The sequence below is a fragment of the Corapipo altera genome, unplaced genomic scaffold, assembly GCF_003945725.1.
Source record: "Corapipo altera isolate COAL_440 unplaced genomic scaffold, ASM394572v1 58, whole genome shotgun sequence".
NCBI classification, from domain to species: Eukaryota; Metazoa; Chordata; class Aves; order Passeriformes; family Pipridae; genus Corapipo; species Corapipo altera.
The window spans coordinates 3,451,153-3,471,994 of NW_020884898.1; the positions used below are offsets into that span (position 1 = coordinate 3,451,153).

Below are 20,842 nucleotides of genomic sequence, written 5' to 3' on the forward strand. Positions count from 1 at the left end.
TAGCCCCTTAGGCCTGCTGAGTGATGTGGAAGCTGTTGTGATGTTTAGATGAATGGTGGAGCATCATTCTTTACCTGTGTGAGCAAAGACAGGAATCAGCCAGTAAATGTCTGTCTCAGTGAAGCCATGGGTAACTTCTTTTTTTCAGTATATAACTTAGCCGTTAGCCTGAACTGTATTGGAAAAATTAATTTTGAAGATTTTGCCACTTAGTAAAATAGCTTTGTTTTGTCCTACATTTTCATTTTCATTTTCAACAGTTACACATTGGTATAAATAAACTTTTCATACTGTCTAATTGCAACTTGATTTTAGTTTCTATAATTTGTAATCAAAAAAAAGCTGCAATACTGTCTATGAAGGTACCATTAGTTTCTGTGGAAAAATCTTAGTATTCATTAACGTGAAGTGGGCTATACAGCACATGTAGTTTGCTTTAGTGGGGGAGGAAATCATTTTCAAAGCATCAGTATGGCAAACTCAAGAAAGTCAAATCATTTTTTCTATCTTGATTGTTTGTATCAGGAAAAAGGCTGTAACAGCACTGATTAAAAAAAAAAAAGGCTCTGTAGGAAATACTCTTTATATGTTGTTTTATTTGCAGAATTAATTTTTGGGGTTTTTTTTGGGTTGTTGTTGTTGTTGTTGTTGTTTGGTTTTTTGTTTTGGTTTTTCTTGTTTTGGTTTTTTGTTTGTTTGTTTCAGAGAACAAAAAGTGAAAAAGTCCAGCTTTGGAAATAACAATGTTAAATTCTCAGTTAGTACAGAAGAAGTTGGCTGGTTTTGAGATGCTTAAAGATTTTTGTGTTACCTTTAAAAAAAAAAAAAAGGCAGTGTTATGTAATGTCTCATACATCTTAAAAGGAAAGCAAGCCTTTCCTCTGCAGTCACATACTTAAAGGTATTAATTTGTGAGAAACTGCAGTGTTGTTGCTATGGGAGGGTAGTAAATCTTTTTTCACTATTGACCATCAAGTGGCTTCTAGAAATATGTTTAAATTTTTTTTGGTTGGTTGTTGCTTCCAACTTGTTTTAATAACAATTTTGGATTTGAAAGTGGGACAAAACTTGAAATGTGGCAGTGTAGTTAAGTGTCCAGTTAGTCCTATTGCATATTATTTCAGGCCAGCTGTAGTGGAAGTTAGCAGTGGCTGCTGTGGTCAGTGCAGTAGAAGTTATCACTGAGTTAGTGCACAGTAGCTCTCTAATGGATATCAAGTGTGAGAACAGTCATGAAATGACTCTAAGTATTGTACCCAAAATAGAAAGTCTTCTTCCTCCAAAATAAGCCCAGCTCTGGGACTCCCTACAAAGCAAAGACATGGACCTGTTGGAGTGAGTCCAGAGAAGGCCACAAAGATGACCAGAGGTCCGGAGCATGTCTCCTATGAAGACAGGCTAAGGTCTGGGATTGTTGAGCCTGGAGAAGAGCAGGCTCCATGGAGACATTAAGCAGCCTCCCTTGTAGCAGCTGGGCTACAAGAGAGCTGGAGAGGGATCTTTTAGTGATAGGACAAGGGGTAATGGCTTTTAACTGAAAGAAGGAAGGTTTGTATTAGATATCGGGAAGAAATTCTTTACCCAGAGGGTGGTGAGGCACTGGAACAGGTGGCCCAGAGAAACTGTGGACTCCTCATCCCTGGATGTGTTCAAGACCAGGTTGGATGGGACTTTGAGCAACTTGGTCTCGTGGAAGGTGTCCCCGCCCATGGCAGGCAGGTTGGAACCAGATGATCTTTAAGGTCCCTTTCAACCCAAACTATTCTATGAAATACCTGAGTCTGCAGCAGCTTATGTTGTGCTACTTTACTGCTGACAAAGAAGGTGTGAAGGTGAATTCCCTTCAGGGGCTTCAGGAGCTTAATTTGTGCCTGGGGGAGTGGGCAGCCAATTTCACTGCAGCAGCTGGCTGCAGGGAGGGTATGGAGTTTGGATTGGGGTGTGCAGCTGGCAAACTCTTGGCTTTCCTGTGTCCAAAATGCATATACACTCTCTTCTTGGGCAGGAAGGATATTTTCAATGCTCCCAGTTGTCTTTGGGTATCGGTTGCCTTCCCTGAAGTCTGTTCTTCTGCCTCAGTAGCAATTAATGTGGTATGCAATAGGCTGAATTTATTGACTTTCATGGCCTAAGCAAAGCTCTTCTGTTTGTTTTAAGTGCTGAAGATGTCTGACCAATGTGAACAAAGCATTTCTGTATTGTAGGTAACTCCTTTCCTGTAACTTTTAGCCCATGCCTTTGCTTTTGATCACTGTCTCCTACAAGTGAAGGGTACATCTTTGGAGAGTAATGGGAAGTTGCTGGTATTTCATATAGTAACTTGGATTCTTCAGTTTCTGCATCCTTTGTCTTTCCCTGATACATTGGAAGCTGGGTTTGAGTGACTTTTACAGGGACCTATCTCCTTATCTCAGTCACTAACCTTTGCTGTAGGTTGAAATTAGAAAAGTAGAAAGTTTGCATTCCTCTAAAATGATAAATTGCTTCCAGGATGTAGGTTTTCTTGTGTAACAAGCTATGCACAATGTGCTTATTTTAGAGAGCCTTAGCATTTACTGATGCTTGATTATTAAAAAAACCTTTTTCTTCAGAATTCTAGAACTTATAAGCAGGAATTCATATTATGAATGCACAGATGTTTCATGAGAAAGATTAGCATTCAGTTCTTGTGCTGAAAAGCACCATGAGTTTTATCTCATCTTCTCTAAGTGGTGTGTTCTTATTTCATAGAATCACAGAATCAGCCGGGTTGGAAAAGATCTCCGAGATCATCAAGTCCAACCCTTGATCCAACACCACCATGGTCACTAGACCATGGCACTAAGTGCCACATCCAGTCTCATCTTAAAAACCTCCAGGGACGGAGAATCCACCACCTCCCTGGGCAACCCATTCCAATGTGTGATTACTCTCTCTGTAAAAAATTTCTTATTAATATCCAACCTAAACCTCCCCTGGCAGAGCTTAAGATCATGCCCTCTTGTCCTACTGCTGGTTGCCTGGGAGAAGAGACCAACCCCCACCTGGTTACAACCTCCTTTCACGGAGTTGTAGAGAGTGATGAGGTCTCCCCTGAGCCTCCTCTTCTCCAGGCTGAACAACCCCAACTCCCTCAGCCTCTCCTCAGAGGACTTGTGCTCAAGTCCCTTCACCAGCCTCATTGCTCTTCTCTGGACTCTACTGGCTGGGGTGGGTGACTGGAGTTCTTAATTGCACAGAGAGCAATTTTCAGCTCCAGTTTGGTGTCCATGATCAGCCTCTGGTTGAGCAACTTACACGGTTGGACATCACTGCTGAGGTGCTGAAGTGCGCTGAAGGCACATGGCTCCACATATCTTTTGTCTTATCTGACTGTGTCTTTTAATAAAATCAGTGCTGGTACTTGGGATAGACCTGAAGAAATTCTAACTGCAGTCCAGACTCCTTTGTTTTAGTGTGATTTCCCATAATCAGTTAATTCTGTGTGCAGTTCTCTGGTGTTACTGGCATGATCCTTTCTGTCCTTTTCAGTTGGTAAGCAGATGCTCTCTCGGTTTGGCATCTGACAACCTCAGCAGATGGGTTCATGTTTTGTTGGTGTCCCAGTTAGGCTACAGCAGAGAGATCTGCCCAGCCAGTTTGGGAGGCTTCAGCTTACTCTGAACACGGCAAAACGGCTCCCTCACTCTGAAGGTGCTTCTTAGCAAGAGGCACAGTAGGAGTGATGGAGAAAGCAACATCAAAATAATAATTAGCTCTATTTCCTCTCTTATTATGACAGTAGGCCACTAAAAGCTCCTGGTGGAACATGTTGTATGAGATAGGTAAATATCATTTTAGGTTGATTTTTGTGTTTGTTTGTAAGTACCTCTGGTGTCAGTGAAAGCACAATTACTTTTTTATATATATATTACCTTTTTTTCCCCCCACCTTAAGGATGCTGATCTTCTAGACATAGAAAGCAAACACTTTGAAGATTTGGAATTTCAGCAGCTTGAACATGAAAGCAGGTTAGATGAAGAGAAAGAAAATCTGACCCAACAGCTCCTGCATGAAGTAGCTGAATATCAGCGCAGCATTGTCAGTAGAAAGGTAAAAGCACTAATAGTCGATTAATTTGTTCTTTGTTGTTGAGTATAAAGGTAATGAAATGGCTCTACAACCTGCCATCATTGGGAAATAATGCAAAATGTTCCTCTTTGAAAAAATTTTTGTAGCAGAGCAAAGACAATAGCCCAGTGATATCCTACACAGATCGAATCTTCACTTTTCCAAAAGAAAGTAAATCGACAGTATTTCCTGCCCTCTTTGTATATTTGCACATGAAAATCAAACCCTTTAATTTGCTACAAAAAAGCACCAAAACATATTTTTTTCTTCTTTAATAAAGGAGATTTGTACACTCTGAACAAAACTACACTTATTTTAGGCTTGTTGTTGTTAGTTGATGTTAAATGATTTTGTTAAAATAATAATAGAACATCAACAGTGAACTCTCATGAATTGGATCCTTGATGCAGACTGTTTTGTACTTTGAAAATGAAACATAAATTGTGATTATTTTCTTTTTATATTAGGAAAAGATTTCTGCTCTCAAAAAACAGGCCAATCATATTGTCCAACAAGCACAAAGAGAACAAGATCATTTTGTAAAAGAGAAAAACAACTTAATAATGATGCTGCAAAGGGTAAGTGTTTATTGTCTTCCAGACATTTTTAGCATGTAGTAAAAGAGCATTTCATAGAATAAAAGAACGTAGAGCACAAGTAAAGCATCAGTTCTGCAAAAGCTAACAAGTTGGTGTAATGTCAGACAAGGTTTATGTCCATTCACCTTTAAAAAAAAAAAAGAAATCTTTTGCATTGATCAGCAGATTTCTTAAGAGAAATGCTAGTGTCATTAGGTATATAAAAGGGTTTTAGAGGTGCCCCCTTTTCAGAGGGCTCTACCTGAGAACTCAGCTTCACCTGGATGCTGAATTTAGAAGCTTGTGCTCCCTATGTGGCTGCTGGAACTGTGCACAAGGAGCTCAGATTTTTGGTGTGTAATAGCCTATACTTAGGCCACAAGATGAGCTCCTTAACATTAGCTAACAGCTGGGTAATAAGAAGCTGGTGTGAACCCTTCACATCCATTTCATGTTTTGCTTTTAATTATGAGAAAAATCACATTAGTTTACTGAGCAGAATCATCATTTCCAAAATATTGAAGGAACACTTATTTGGTTTGGCTGGGCTGTGGTTATTAAATAAAATATTCCACTAACTTTTCCTTCTGCACCTCCATTTTTGGTTCAGTTCTACTCTAAATGGATGAAGGTAAAACTCTGCTGTGCAATTTTAGCTTTCCATTCCAGTGTGTTTCTTCATACAGTTAAGAAAATGACTAGCATTTATTTTTTACTTACAAAACTGTTGGCATTTAACATAAAATGTCTGGTTTTAACAGGAAAAAGAAAATCTCTGTAATCTGGAAAAGAAATATTCCACACTTTCTGGAGGAAAGGGATTTCCTGTCAGTCCAAATAGTCTAAAAGAGGTAAAGCCTTTCACTGTCTTTGACTTTACCATAAGTAACTTTTAATAATACTTCCTACAAAAGCACTTTAGTATTTAGTGAAGTCCTAGTCATCACATCTTTCCAAAGTAATTTCATACAATTTCAGGGTTTTTAAGTTATTGATGGAAGTCCAGATGAATGAGTGAGCAAAAATAGCTTCTCTTGACAGTCTTCCAGATATGACTGGTATTGCCTTAATCTCTTGCTTTGGAAAATTGCTTTTATGTGTGTGGAGTGTGTGTGTATGTCTAATTTTCTCAAAATAGACAATTAAACCTCATTGAAATGAAGACAAATGAGTCTGGGCATAACTCTGTTCAAGTACAAATACAGTTCAGTCTTATTTTTGCACTGTAGATTTTATCATTGCATCCCCTCCCCTATTCTAAGGCTCTGCATTAAAGCATGACAAATGTACATTCTGTTCTTTTCAAAAAGCACTAAATTGAAGACTTCAAGCTATTGTTCTTGTAAAATACTTATTGAGATATTTATTTATCTTTTCTTAATAGCTAGAGTAAGTGGAAAATTTAGCATTTAAAACACACTGACAGTTATTTATGGCTGCTTCATTAACTTCTGCTTAAGAGGACTGACTGGACTTGCTGGATCTGCTTGTATCAAAGCCCTGAACAAGGTCTGCCACATCTAATGATGTAGGTGTCACTGTGGGAAGTTGGGCTGTTGAAGTCTAAAACACCCATGTGTCCTTTCAGCACCTGGGAATTGGGATCTTGCTTATGTGGTCTCCAAGTTCCTGGCGTGCAGCTTCACATGCCAGTGGGGCTGAGCACTGTTCCCTGCTGCAAGCCATGTTGCAGATGCTTAGACTTCCAGTGCCCTTAGGGTGTGTTCTGACCTGGACATCTGATCTCCCACCAGGACATCTAGCAAGTCTAAGCTTCATTTTTTTTTTTTCTTTTAGAGATGGATCTGTTCATTCTCTCACTAGAGTGGGTGCTATCTCTGAGTTTTTTTCTTCATATCCACATAATGGCTTGTTTAATCACATATTTCAAAATGCAACTACATTAAGTGAGCCTACACTCTTTAATGAAATGGATTATTCAGTGGTGTCATTTTGTTCACTGCAGTGAAGTCAGTTAGGACTTACTCCAAGGCAAATAAGAGAAGGAACAGCATGAGTTATCTGTTTCATCCTCAGTGTTCCCATAGGTTCTGTGTTATAAAAGAAATGCCTTTCTTTGCCAGATGTTGTGTTTATCTCAGTCCAGTTTAACTTCTCTCTGACTGTTCTGGCACTTTAAAAATCAGGCACCAAATGGCACACAGGGTTAAACAGTCTGCTGGCACACAGCAGTTAATCTCACTGTGCAGTTGCTCAAGCATCAGTCGAGTCTGTGCTCCAGCGTTTCCCAGGCCCTCTTCACCAAAGTACCCATTTGTAACTCTCCTCCATCCATTGTGAAGCTTACTCCCTTCCTGCAAAGTAAGGAAGTAACATGGCCTTACATAAGGAAGCAGGATGCTTATCCTAGTACTTGAATAAGCACAGAAAATCAATGCTGGTTAAAAGCTCAGCATTGACAAAATTACTTGGATGACTAATCTGACCTGAAACCATTTATTCATCTAATGTAATAGGGGCCTGAGCTAATGAACAGCACAGTCATTTGTTCTTTACTTTGTCTTTTATCCTCATGATGAATCCTCATTGGCATTGTAAGTCAGAAGTGAATGTTTTTCATACAATGGTGACAGTGCTTTTGTCTTTAAAAATGAACACAATATTGTATCCATAGACTTGCTCAGCTTTGCTTATTGCTACTATGAGATGATTAAGCAAGTTTGATGTTAATTCATACTGGACCCTATTTTACTGTAGTCACATGTTTTGAGAGATAAACTTTAGTATCTTACCCAGTTTCCTCATTTAATAGATCGTGAAATAATATCAGCATTAAGATTTGCCTCCTATTTGTATAGTGCTGTGCTCATTGTATGATACCTTATCTTCCAGAATTGTCTTATCTGCTTGAGATAACTGATAAAATACATTGACAATTATGCCAACAGATAGCAATGCTGGTATTTTTTTCAACTTGCCTTCTATAATCATTGCTAAATTTAGGCATTTTTAAAAAGAAGAAATACTATACTAGTCTGTGGCTTCTCTTACTGAACTGCTGGAGTAGACATAGTGGTATGTCACTGTGTTGGCACAGGGATAGAAACATAGTCCCTTCAACACATTCTCAATGTGAAAGCAGCTTACCCTCTTGATTTAAAAAATAAGCATATTTCTATCTCATCTTTATGACATTGCTTCAACAGTGATTTATCCTTCCTTTTGTATAGCCTCGTTGGATAAGAAATTATGACATTTGACTTTGTTCAGCCTGGAATCCTATACACAATGAATTAGAATCCATATTTTATTTTCTAAATAACATTTTTTCAGCTAACACCAAAGCACATCCATTAATTCTGTTTTGCCAAAATCTGCCTGCATACATCTTCTCTGCAAAAAAGAAAAAAAAAGAATCAAATTGTAATGGCTAAGGGGCTGACAATAACAGCATCTTAACTGAGTCTTCTGGTAAGATATAAAAGTCAGAAGTATCTTCCAGACAATGCAGCTGAAAGATGTTGTGTTAGCATAATTTAAGGGATGGCTTGTCCTTATCTAAGTTCCTCCCAGTTTCATTAATCATTTGATTTACTCAAATTAGCTTAGCAGGTAGGCAAGAGACAAATTAGGCTATTTTATTTAAACATGGACAAAAAATTAGGATATAAAAATAAGATTTGTCCTTCCTTTTCCCCCAGTTTGCTTTCCTGAGAAAGAGCTACGTAATTTCTATTGGAATGGGTATTTACATTTCAGTAAAATCTTTTTGACACTTAAAGTACATTTGGGTTTTGATTACACAAATGTTTTTGAAAATAAATTAAGAACAATTTTCAGAATCCAAGTATTTAGCACTGAAAAAGCTTGATGCTAATTTTATTTTAGTTGTGATTAAGTATTTAATTGATAACAAATATTTGGCTGTATCACTCTAAAACTAACTTTCATTGTACTGGATACATTAATACTCTTGCACGTCTTTTGGCTTTTGCTCCTTTTAACTTCTGAATTCCTCCTTTTAGGGCTATATCAGTGTAAGTGAAATTAGTGAGCTGTATGGCAATTCCACGAATATATCCCCTTCCACTCAGACCCCCACAGATGCTGAAGCAGTTGCCACTGAGCCTTCCACGGCTGTGCTGACGAGCCAGCCACAAAATAAAGAGGTTTGTTTGAGAGACATTTCCCTTTGTTTGCATTGTCTTTTCATGAGTGCCTTTTTATTTTATTTATTTTTCATTTTTTGGTAATTAAACACGTAACAAATTGACCCGAAGGCAAACTGCCATATGGCGGTTACCAAGTCAGGTAACAGGTTTAATAGTAAAGTTGAAGGACTGTTCCAGTTGTAAAGTGTCTTTGATGAGGTAGATGGAACTGAAGGTCAAAAAACCTGAATCCTTATGACCCGAGCAGCACTAAATGACAGTCTTTGCCTGTCAAACACAAAACATCTTTGGAAAACGGTCTTTGGACAAGCTTAATGATGACTGGATCAGTGATTCTCAGGTGTTCTTTTGGTATGTTTTCCAGCTTCTTCTTGTTTTGTTTTTTCCCCTGTAAGGTGGTAGAAGTATATCTCGAATATTTGTGGGAGATGGGTAGCTTCTACCTATCTTAGCTATTCCATGCAGTCTGTCCAGTCTGTCTTCTAGCTTACTCTCCTTTCCTCAGTCTTTGTGATGTTTTTGGCTTTGTAATGACCATAGCGAATTTTTAATAAATCCCCTTTTAAAGGAATGGAATAACCTTATAATTGTAAAAGCCACCTACCTTTATGTTGCAATAAGGTAGCAAGTGGTTTAGAATTTGGCATTTCTGTGCTGCTTCTCTTAGCTCAGTATGCCTTGGGAGTTGCAATAAAACACATGTCCTTTCCTGCTAAACACTGCAACAAACACAGTGCTAGAACTGCAGCTTGTATGTGCCGTATCTTTTGAGAAATTCCAAAAAGAAAACTCTGTGTGTAATTTCTCTTTTTTCTATAAAGCTAAGATCACCTCTCTGTTCTGGATTTGTGTTTCCTCACTCTCTTTCTCCTCGCTCTATTGCTCAACTTCCATCAGTCCATTGGCCTGAGGTCATGGCTACTCATGTAGATCCTATTCCTTTATCTGATACACCTCCACCTCTGCCAGCTAAGAAACACCGCAGGCAACAACAGGTAACAGATTCAAAGCTGGTAACTTGGGATTATTTTGTTTTGTTTGCTTTTCTTATGGTGGCCATGAAGTTAATTTACATGTGAGGTTTTTAGAGTAATATGATAGATCATGAGTTGATCGTGCTTGCAGAGTGTTGCACTTAAAGGCAAAAATCATTAAGGCAAAAATAATTTAAAAATCAACACAGTGTATTTTAGAATATTACTGAACAAAATTTCTCCCTATATGAACAATGCAGAGGCAAATACTAATATTTAAGAACCACTGTTACTGTCAGAGGACTTGCAACAATAAAGTTCATGTGCCTATATTTGAAATCCTAAATTAATTTTTCATATACATTTGGACAATGCCTTTAAAAAACTGTATTGGTTTTAAGCCACCAATTCATTAGAATAACTTGTAAATAAAACTTTTTCTTTGTAATTGGGTTCTACTTGTATGCTAGACTTGAATTTTTAAAACAAAAGGTACAGGGACATGTACACAAAATGTGCACATGAATTTGATGGGTTTTTTTAATGAGTATTCTTTTAATGTGATATTTGTAAAACTCCTGGAAAGTGCTGCGAAGTGGGACGTACCCTGTATTTTAGATTTTGCTCTTTCCAGGCTTCTGCCTTCGGTATTTTCCATATAGAGCTTAACTGAGCAAGTACGTCAGTTCATTTTGTCAAAACTGTAACAAATTGCATTTGAAGCATTTCAGAAATCTGGAAGAGCGCAAGAAGCAGCACAGGGAATGCACGTACATGAGCGATACTTTGCCTCGCAAGAAAACGACTCCGTCTGTGTCACCGCACTTCAATAGCGCCACGCTGGGACGGAACACCGCATCCAAAGTACGTGGCTGCTGTTTATAACCTTCCAGTGTCTGTATAAAACCTGTATCCTGTTACAGGGTAGGTCAGGTCGCACCATAAGCATTAGGTAATCCCCCAAATTCACATCTCAAATTACTCTGAAAGAACTTCAGGTTTATTAAGGTAGAGGAGTGTACACAAAGTCTTCCATTCTTCCAGCCATTATTCCGACCTGTGGAAATGCCATGCTGTAGTACAGTAATCACAAATGCATGATTTCTATCTCAAGGCTAGTTTAAATTGATTCTAGGGACACAACATGTCGTTTTCTTTCCTACCTAAGGCCTTCAAATGGTAAAGATACGGTTATGTATAAAGTGAAATACTCTTCATTTGTAAATGAACAAACAGCAGGAAGGTGCTTTGAAAACATGTTGATACCCATGACAAAGCAAGTTGCTGATACAAAAAAAAGTCTTGTAGTGTAGTTTTAAGCATGTACAATATTTCCTGCAGGGACATTTACCACTGGGACAAAGCAACAGCTGTGGCAGCGTACTGCCTCACTGCCTGGCAACCATGACCAAAGAGTCAGAGTCAAGAAGGATGCACAAAGGTAAGACCTTTTTATTTGATTCATTTCTGTTTAAAGTCAGTGTTCAATTCTTCAGGAAATAAGCCTGAAACTGGTGTTGTTATAATCAACAGATATGAAATAATAAATTTACTTCTTGGTGAAAAAAACAATTTCTAAGTGTAATTTTTTTTTAATAGGCAAAATAAGATATTAATATTATGACGTAGGTGCACGTGTAGTTTTAAAGTACATGGTAACCAAATATAATCCAGTAAAGAAGAAAAGTATATTGAAAAATACACATTGTGTTAATTGGGTAATTTCTCTGAATGATTTTGAGGCAATATATTACATGTTGCTTTTTTTTTCTTTTTTTTTTTTTTTAATGTGATCTTAAAAATTGTTTTTCAGAGGCATATATTTTTGCCTGCATAAATTCCTCAGACAGGTAATTGAGAAGCTGTGACTATGGTACTGTAAGTGTTCTTAAATATTCAGGCCACAAAATAGGAAGGGAGAGATATGTTCCATTGTGGATAGATGGCTGCGTTTTGTAATAGGGACATGGCAATTCTGGACCTGAAAGCAAGTTACATCTCTGAAACATGATCTTGTAGGCTATGGGATTCTGTGTCTGTTTTTTGTTGACTTGAGTCAATACACTTATTTTCTGCTTTAATAAGATAGATTATTCATAAGTGTCCCATCTTCAAATGGATTCACTCCTCAGTGCCATCTCTCCATTTATTTTCTTTCCAGCATCTGCACTGCTGTTATGGGTATTAGTGCAAGAAGCTCTTATGTAGAATTGCACTGACTAAGGCTGAGCTGAGATAGGATCCATCCCGTTGTTATAGGACTTGTCAGAGCTAGCAGCTGTTAAAGGTCAAAGCAGATGACTGATGTTAGTCATAAGCACCAAGATGACTCAATACAGGGATGGAACAAGCATGCTGAGAAAGGATCATGACCTAATACATCCCCTTTGTAGAGCTGATATAGTTGTGATTTGTTGGTTTTGAGCTTTAGTTATGCAGCAGGCCTTCTACAAACCTACTGTGTTGTAGCTAACTTACCTTGAGGTATTTTAGATGCAATACAAAAAGAGCTTCATGCTCAACTTCAAAGTCATGTGTGTGCAAGGGTGGAATATCTTGCAAGTACATTCAGACTCATTGTTGGTATGTTTTTTCAGTCTGAAAACCAATTAGAATGTCTTGGCTAAACTTTGACAAGAGATCATGTTTAAAATTGGAAATACTTCTGTAAAGTGGTTGCAAAAGCGCATTAGTGGGTGACCTAAAACATGATTACAAAGTGTTACCAAACCTAACGCAGGCAAGGAGTTTTAAAAATAAATCAGTTTTAATATTTAATTTTTTGTCACTGCGCAACTAAGACAATCTAAGAGTAGGGTCAGATTTCTTGTCACAAGAGTGAGAAAGAGAGAAACCTCACGAATCATGGCCTGACATAGAAGAGAAGCAGGGGAGAATGAGAGAGATGTATTCATTAAGGCACTTGGCACAGTGCTTTTCATATGCCATTGAGGAATCATGTGCTGTACTGCTTCTCATGCTAGGTTACCATTATTTTTTGAAAGATCCAGCAGTTGGAGTGGAAATAGTAAATTATGAAGAGAGCCTTAAGGGATTAATTTGTTACTGGGAAAGAGGACGGTTCTAGATATCCTTTTCTGAAAAATCAGCTTTGCCAAAGGGAAATAATGCTGCTGACAGGTGCTTTATTTGAACTGTCACAGGATCTGCAAAGTAAGAGAGTTGTAACAGGAAGGATAGAGGAACACAAGGATTGTTTGTGTCCTCTCTTAGTAGTTAGTGTAAGGTTTATTTCCTTTATGTTCAACATAGAGCTCCCTGAATTTATTGCTATTGGAGGAACTTGAAGAGTGTAACTGCTTTTGCACTGAAGTGCCACGTTTGTAAGTTGGGGAAAGCTCCTCTGATGGGGTAACACACCACAGAAGTGTTTGCAGGGCTCTTTCTGCCCTGCAGGACAGAACTCGGCAAGGACAGAGATGTCCAAGTCAGGTGGCTGGAGTCAGATTTCTGTCCAGTGTTTCTATCCAGCTATACAGAAGGGCCAGACAAACAGTACTCAGGCACCTTTCATTCAGCATTATGGGCATAGCCTTAATAAATGTCACAGGGAAGGAACTGAGTTTCCCCTAGCACTTCATACCCATGCTTAGCACACAGAGGGAAAGTAAACTTTCTTCAAGATCACAAGTAAAGAAAAAGTGCATTTCTGTGGAATGGTGAGATTTGGGTAATGTTCTGAACACAATGTGCTATTTAAACCACACACCACACAGTAAAACTGAAATGGAATACCACTGTTCATTAAAATTCTGAAATCCTACTTGTCTTCCACTAAAATCAGTGCAACTTGTCTGAGTAACTAGGATGAATTTCAGCAGGCTCCCTTAAATACATCATTGAAAACCAAGCCAAATGCCATGTCAGCGGACATACTTGGAGAAGTTTTCTTATTCTATCACTGAATGACAAATGTTTATAATAAATACAGTGTATTTATTGCAAAACCATTCTTGAGGCAGGTCAGATTTGCCTTTTCAGACTACGTGAATATTTTTGAGGAATAAGATTTGCTATCAAATCAGTGGAACTCTGCAAATGTATAGAGACTGATTATACTGATAAATACGAGCTCACTTCTGTTCCTGCTCCAGAAATTAGTTGTTCACCTAAAAAAGGTGATGAATAGATAAAGTGTTCTCTATCTGTCATGTACTGAACCAGTGCTTGCTTTCCTTGGGTCTGTTTTCCCACTTGACAGGTTTTTCACTCCGTCAGTTTTCTGTGTTCAAGGTGAACTATTGCAAACGACACGGGACTCTCGTCTTCCTGATGCCTTGAGCATAGAACTGCACCCAGCATAGAGCTGCACTGATCCAGTGCCTTGGATCAGTGGAGAGCCAGGGTCTCATGTGTTAAATGCCATTTCATCCCCTCACTCTGGAGCCCTGGATATCATGCAGTGGCCCACAAACTGCTATCCAAAGAGGATGGTGCACTCCTGAAGTGGTATTAGTAGCTTCCTATGTTCCTTAGGGCTTGACAGCATTGAGCAAACTTCTAGACCAGATGTTTTTGGGGGTGTGTATAGATCTGAAAACAAGTATAGTCGACGCTGGCTGGAGGAAGTGGCAGCTCAGCTAGTTTTAAGATATTTTCTTAGTGTTATCCCTAAACTAGTCATGGTCTGAAATAAGTCTCCTCTAATATGCTTTCTCCAGTTTTTCTTCTTTCAGTCCAAGAAGGTAAACGTAAAACTCTGAGATGAAAAAATGAAAATTAAAAGTGAAGTCAGGAAATGAAGAACAGCCACTTGAACATGAATTTCAATTTCATTTTCCTTATGCAGGAACAAGTAATATCTATGAATAAATTTTAGGCTGAATGCAGTAGGAAATAATTTCATAGATTTTTAAGTACCAAATTGTCTTTACTCCAGGATTACCAAAACTGTGTTTAGGCAGTCATGTGAGTTCAAGAATTGTTATTGAAAGAAAAGGTCACTGTCAGTAATCATAGCCTGAGTTAAGAGCAACTTATAAATTGTTTCAGAGGATGCATATTGGTTATAAATCTTTAGTGGAAAAGCTGTTTCTTAGCTGCCATTCATGAGGTATTTTTGAAGCACTGTATTTATAAATTCACCTCCTGTGTACATGCCTTTGTAACCAAACCACATGCAAAAAAAAAGAATGAAGAAGCTGCTGTTTGGTACAAGCTAGAGACCTCACACTGCACAGATTGAGACTTGGTCACAGGGAGCTCCCATGGAGCACAGCGTGCCAGAAACCTGCACAAGGACAGGCAGGAGTGAGGAGGGAGAGTTAGCCAGTTCAGTCCCATTGACTGCAGGACTGACTCCAGAAGGGAAAAGGGAATGGCTATCTGGGAATTAAGGTGTAAGACAAGACATAGCACTGGGAACAAAGCTATTGGGACAGGGAAATGAGGTACCAGCAAGATGATTATTTGTATTCTTTCTAAGCTCTATAGAAAAAACAGTATACTGCAGGCAAGGGATATTTGTACAAATTATAAGCTTTTCAAAGCAGTTTGCCTTTTTTGTCGTTGTTGTTTGTCTGTTTTTCACTCTTTTTCTTACCAAACTCAGGAAAAGCCAGAAAAGGTATGAAACAACCCTTTACCTGGCTTTATCTACCGTGTCGTGTTTTTGCAAAAGTACCAATTGCATCAGCACTGTCAAGTAGTTCCCAAAATATTGCAAAACTTTTAAATAATTGTTAAATAATGATAGCACTTCAAAAATTCTTTTCTTTGTGCTGTCAAATAACCTATCACAACAAAACTTCTGATTTATGCTAATATCTGCAGAGCTATGGATTTGCACGGGCCTAATTTTTCTTCTTTGCTCACAGCAAGTAGAGCAGAAAATCTAGAAATCTTTGCAGCTCTATGGGTGACAATGACAAGGTAGACAGACTTGGGCTTCCTGCTTTGGCATGTTTCCACACAACAAATGTATCTTGACATGTTAATGTCAGTCTTTAAAAAAAAAAAAAAAAGAAAAAGAAGGAGGAAAGAAGGAAGAATAGAAATAAAAGAAAAAGAAAAGAAAATGTAATGGGATCCTTTGCATTAAATACTGGTGGGTTTTTTACATACTTGACAGTGCCACTTTCAGTAATAGCTTTCACCTTTATTTCTACCCTCACAAGAATTTTGTGGTGGTATACCTGGTTTTTGTGATTCTGCAGTAACTCCTTTGGAATATTTTGCTTTAATGATATGGCTTTATGGATATTTGCAATATTTTGCTCAACAGTATGGCTGTTAACACAGTTAAGTTTACTGTTTTACTACAGAGCAATGGATTTCTGTAGTAAAGCCAATGCAGTAAGAAACATTTCAGCTTTTGTATCAGATTAGACTTTGCTGGTCTAAGACAAATCTTGTCTTGTGGGAAAATTTTAGTTAAGTGCTGGATCTTACAAGGAGTCTAATATTTTTAAGTGCATGTTGTGTGAATAGGCACCCGAGCAGTTAATAATTCCTTAAACAACAGATGGTGCCTGCCCCCTGTGTAAGTGTGGCTGTAATGGAGGCAGGTTGGTTGTGAGGCTCTTGGTGTCCGTGCTCAGCTCATCCTGAGCTTTGAGCTGCCTGTTGCTTACAGCATGAAGATAAAAGGAGAACACTGAGTTATGCTTTTTTGTTTCTGTGAATGAGTCTCGTTTTTTGCAACGAACAAATGTGTGTTTCTTACGGTGTTCATTTACATTTGCATGAGTACAAAAATTTAAGTGATAAATGTTTGACTTAAAAATGGGCTCTTTATCTTAATGGAAAGTTGACTCCTTTAGGACAGTGTAGAACTGCTATGCTTCTCTGTGCCTTTTAGACGGATTTATTTTTCAGTGAAATATAAGATGTGGAATTAAGATTTCTGAATAGGCAAGGTTTTGCAGAGAGCTCAATAGAAAAACATGCATTTGAATAAAGTTCTTACAGTAATTTATTTTTTTTCTCTTTCCCTAATGAATAATTGATAACCATTTCACAGGAGCAATTAGTCATTCCAAAGGTTTGCGTATGAAAGGTAATTGCTTATCTGCAATAACAGCAGCATCTGCCAAAATAATGGGGGGAAAAAAGAAACTGCACATATGAATCAGTAACACCTGTGTTGTGTGACGCTGTTATTTATGGCTGCTGAGGTGTGTTTGTGTCCCCTTTGTCTCTTTTACTAATCGATGCAACTGAACTTTTATTGAAATTTAGTGTTCTTTTAAATGGCAAGTAAAGTCCCATTAGTTCCTTAGAAACCAGCTTTAACTGCGAGAAACCTTTGTACTGTACAAAGGGAAGTGAGGAGGAAACAATCTGCCGTGAAAATGCTTGTAGGGCACAATTTCTTTAATAATGTGCTTTAATTATTCAGCTGCAGACACACTTCTCAGATACCTGCAGCTGTTGTCTCTCTGAACTGGGACTCTCCCCAGTCTGGCATGGCAAAAAATACCAGAGAGTAACCTTGTATGTGCAGACAGAGAAAAAAGACAGGAAAATATTCCCACTTCAAGCATGTTTTCCTAACATTAATGTCTTAATAGTGTCTAGTAAACATTTATATCTGGACCTTGCTGCATTTCTACAGTTGTCTGCATTTCTCCTATGTCTATCTTAAATATGTGGAATGTCAGTGGCTGCCTTCCTGTACAAATAGGAGGTTTTCATGTGGTCTGTCAGTCCTTTCTAATCTCCAGCTCTGCCAGCAGCTCAGAATTTGGGTCAGGAACGCGCAGAGAATATTATAAACCTGACTGAGTATCAGAACTGTGAGAAAGTCTCACTTCTTGCATTCACTGAAGGAAAAGATGAGCAGTACAGTTGGATTTGTAATCACATAGATTAAACAGCCCTTAAAAGGGCACTGTAAAATACTTCAGCAGTTAAATTGACAACTGTCATTATACTCTCCTCTTCATCAGGCAAGCTCAACAACCTCTCTGTAAGTCTGTATAAATACTGCTGCAATATATTGAAAGAGCAATGGAGACATGAGATAAAAATAATTCTGAAGAAACATTTTCAAAGGACATATAGCCAAATAAAATTCCCTGTGTTCAAGAAGTATGGCTTTTCAGAAAAAATGATTTTGTGGAAAAATCATGATTGTGTGGATAAAGAACGTAACCATTGCATAAACCTGATTTTTCTTTACAGTCATTAAGCTTTAAGGATCTGCTTCCGTCATGTAGGGTGAACTGCAGTTCCAAAACTCCAGGAAAGTACCTCTACACTAGTAACTACAGTGATGTGACAAGCAGCGTGTATTATTTCAGCTGAAACTAAAACTTCAACTTGCATTTACCAGAAGGCAAAGTTTCCCAAACAGACAAAAAATAACCCACATTCAATAAAATCAATCAGACAAATACTCAAGACCCTTTTTTTTTTTTTCACCTAATTTAATCAGTGTCAAAGATTAGATCCCTGAGTTTAACTGCCTTACTTTCCAGATTAGGCTTAATTTTCATTTTAAGATGAAAATTTTAAAATTTTCATTTTAAAATGAAAATTTTATTCGTTCAAATTAGATTTTCATCATATACATAGAAGAATACTTATTGAAAAGTCAGCTGTATACTAATCTGCATATATTTGCATACACCATAGATTAAAACAGGTATTTAAAGCTTTTATTTCAGTTGTGATTAACTTGTGAAATTAACTGTAATATTGTAGCACCTTGGTCACAGTGGAGTTAAGACTGAGGCGATGTTCAAAATGCTTGTGCTGCTAACAGGTTACGTTCCAGTCACAAAATTTTTGTGTAAAACGAAGGTTTTCTCTGTACTTTATAGGGTATAACCATCAGCGCATCTGTGAAAACCAAAGGCAGAAGTCTCCTGAATTCTACAGCAGAACAGCATCCGAATCCAATGTGTATTTGAATAGTTTCCATTACCCAGACCGCAGCTACAAGGACCATGCCTTCGACACATTAAGCTTAGACAGTTCCGACAGTATGGAGACAAGCATATCAGCATGCTCACCAGATAACATTTCCAGGTAAACCATCTTTCTTTCTGATCTTGTAATGTCACAGGCTCATAATGAAAAAAGAGAATATGCACGTGTTGATACTATGGTAGTGTGAATGCTGCTAACTGGTTAAGAAAATAGAAGATCACTAGACAGCCATAATATCTGTGTAGCATCAGGTTTAAATACATCTCACCTGTTTATTTGAAGATGCAAAATAAAAATATGAAAAGGTTAAGTGATAATGTTGAAGCTTACAGAGACATCCTTACAGTGCTTCCTCTCCCCTGGTCACTATAGGGAAGGAATTTCCTCTGATAGGAAATTTCTCAAAGACACATGCCATCAGTGATGTACACTTGTTCCATAAGTCCAGCATGTTAACTTACTAGATGCTTAAGATGAAACACTTAGGGTTCCTCCAGGAGTCTTTTTTGCCCTCTCCCTTTTCTGGGTCAGTAAAAATGAAGAGATGACACTGAAAGGTTTAGAGCCCTTGGCTGCTTTTCTCATCCTCAGACACCACTCCTCAGATCAAAAGGAACATCCACGATCTGTGTTAAAAGTCCAGCTGAGTCTCAAAATTGTGTGCAAACAATTTCCTTCTGACAGTCTGGTTTTCATTTCTGACAGTATGGTAGTGCTTTCATTCCTCCTCACAGTCCTGCCCCAGCAGTTTCACAAGCATAAGTGAAGGCTGATAATTAAGTACAGCCTTGTCACAGCATTATGAATCCCTTGTGAACACAAGGACAGCTTTTTTTGGCTAGCACGTTGTGTTTTGTACAACATCTGTTTCCTGTGACAGGGAAGCCCCCTGATTTCCCCTTGTAGTCTTTATCCCTGCAATGTTAAGTACTTCATAAAATATCAGTGGCATTCACTCTGCTGACTTCTTTGTTTAGGCTTTTTTGGGTTGGTTGGTGTTGGGTTTGGGTTTTTTAAAGTAAAAACATTAGGACTCAAGTTTTGAGCATTTCTGTTTAAAATAGATACAGTCAGCCAGTTTCTGATAGCTGGAGATAGGCTGGGAATTAACTCTATCTATGCAGTGATCTAATGTGGCAGTGGTATGAGATTTGTGTCTCTGAGACTTTGCTCTGACCATTTTGGAGGAGGATGGGGTGTGTCTGAGCTACATCAGGGCCATTTGGTACACCCAATCTCCAGCCCAGGATGGGGGAGCCCCGAATGGCTGTTGAATTTCACTGATGCTCTTTGTCCCTCTGCCTCATGCTGGTTCTTTTTAAGCTTCCAGCCAATGCTGGAAGAAACAAAACCAATAAACAAAACCAATTGAAAAACCAGAAAAGGACCCAGTACAACAGATCTTTCAGTTTCTCACAAGGCAGACTTTGGTGAGGGAAGAAAAGAGTGTGGGCTGATTTTGTTGATAAAATTTGCAAGATAGGCAGATAATTTTCCTTGACAAAACTTCCCTTAAGCAAAATTAATTTCAGATTGGTTTAGATGGTGTTTGACAATATTTTCTAGCCATGTCAGACTGTAAGTGAAGACAATTTATGATGCTTTGTTCTGACATATTTAAAATACTTAAGTTATATTTTACCATGTTTAAGGTGAGAAAGAAATTTTTTTCCTGGAAATGCATAACATCTGTCAGTGCTCAGGGTACAGAAGAAACAGAACTGTAGTCATTCATCCACGTGCCAAACAGTAGTACATCTTTTTTTTTTTGTTAGTGGCTATTGCACTGAATTGGATCAGAAACCTATCAACTCCATTCTTAAACTGTCTGATGTTGGACTGAAAAATACTACTTTAAATACCAAGTATTTCTTTTAATAACTCTGGGCTTCTTTTTTATTTGTTTATTTATTTGGGGTTTTTTTGTGCAGTGCTAGCACTTCAAACGTTGCAAGAATAGAAGAGATGGAGAGACTTCTGAAACAAGCACATGCTGAAAAGACTAGGCTGCTTGAGACCAGGGTAAGCATAACTTTGAGTAAAACTAAGACTAGTTAGTTTAGATAATATCCTCCTAAATGCAATACTGAACCTAATAAACACGTAAACAGTACCTCTCCTTTCCTGGTTTCACCCTCACACTATACCTTTGAGCCCATATGCAATATCTGCT

General features: G+C 38.1%; 1 protein-coding gene across 9 annotated transcripts in view; it reads left to right on the forward strand.

Annotated features, from left to right (window-relative positions):
* Nucleotides 1-20,842, forward strand: part of PHLDB2 (pleckstrin homology like domain family B member 2) — an 81,340-nt gene that overhangs the window by 51,620 nt on the left and 8,878 nt on the right. For 6 of the 9 annotated variants that reach the window (XM_027648693.1, XM_027648692.1, XM_027648695.1 and 3 more), the window contains 9 exons: nucleotides 3,916-4,071; nucleotides 4,557-4,667; nucleotides 5,429-5,518; nucleotides 8,654-8,797; nucleotides 9,622-9,795; nucleotides 10,498-10,638; nucleotides 11,116-11,215; nucleotides 18,561-18,768; nucleotides 20,601-20,691. In XM_027648693.1, coding sequence (XP_027504494.1) covers nucleotides 3,916-4,071; nucleotides 4,557-4,667; nucleotides 5,429-5,518; nucleotides 8,654-8,797; nucleotides 9,622-9,795; nucleotides 10,498-10,638; nucleotides 11,116-11,215; nucleotides 18,561-18,768; nucleotides 20,601-20,691 — 1,215 coding nt within the window. The remainder of the gene's footprint in view (nucleotides 1-3,915; nucleotides 4,072-4,556; nucleotides 4,668-5,428; nucleotides 5,519-8,653; nucleotides 8,798-9,621; nucleotides 9,796-10,497; nucleotides 10,639-11,115; nucleotides 11,216-18,560; nucleotides 18,769-20,600; nucleotides 20,692-20,842) is intronic. The other 3 variants (XM_027648696.1, XM_027648697.1, XM_027648698.1) reach the window with 2 other exon arrangements.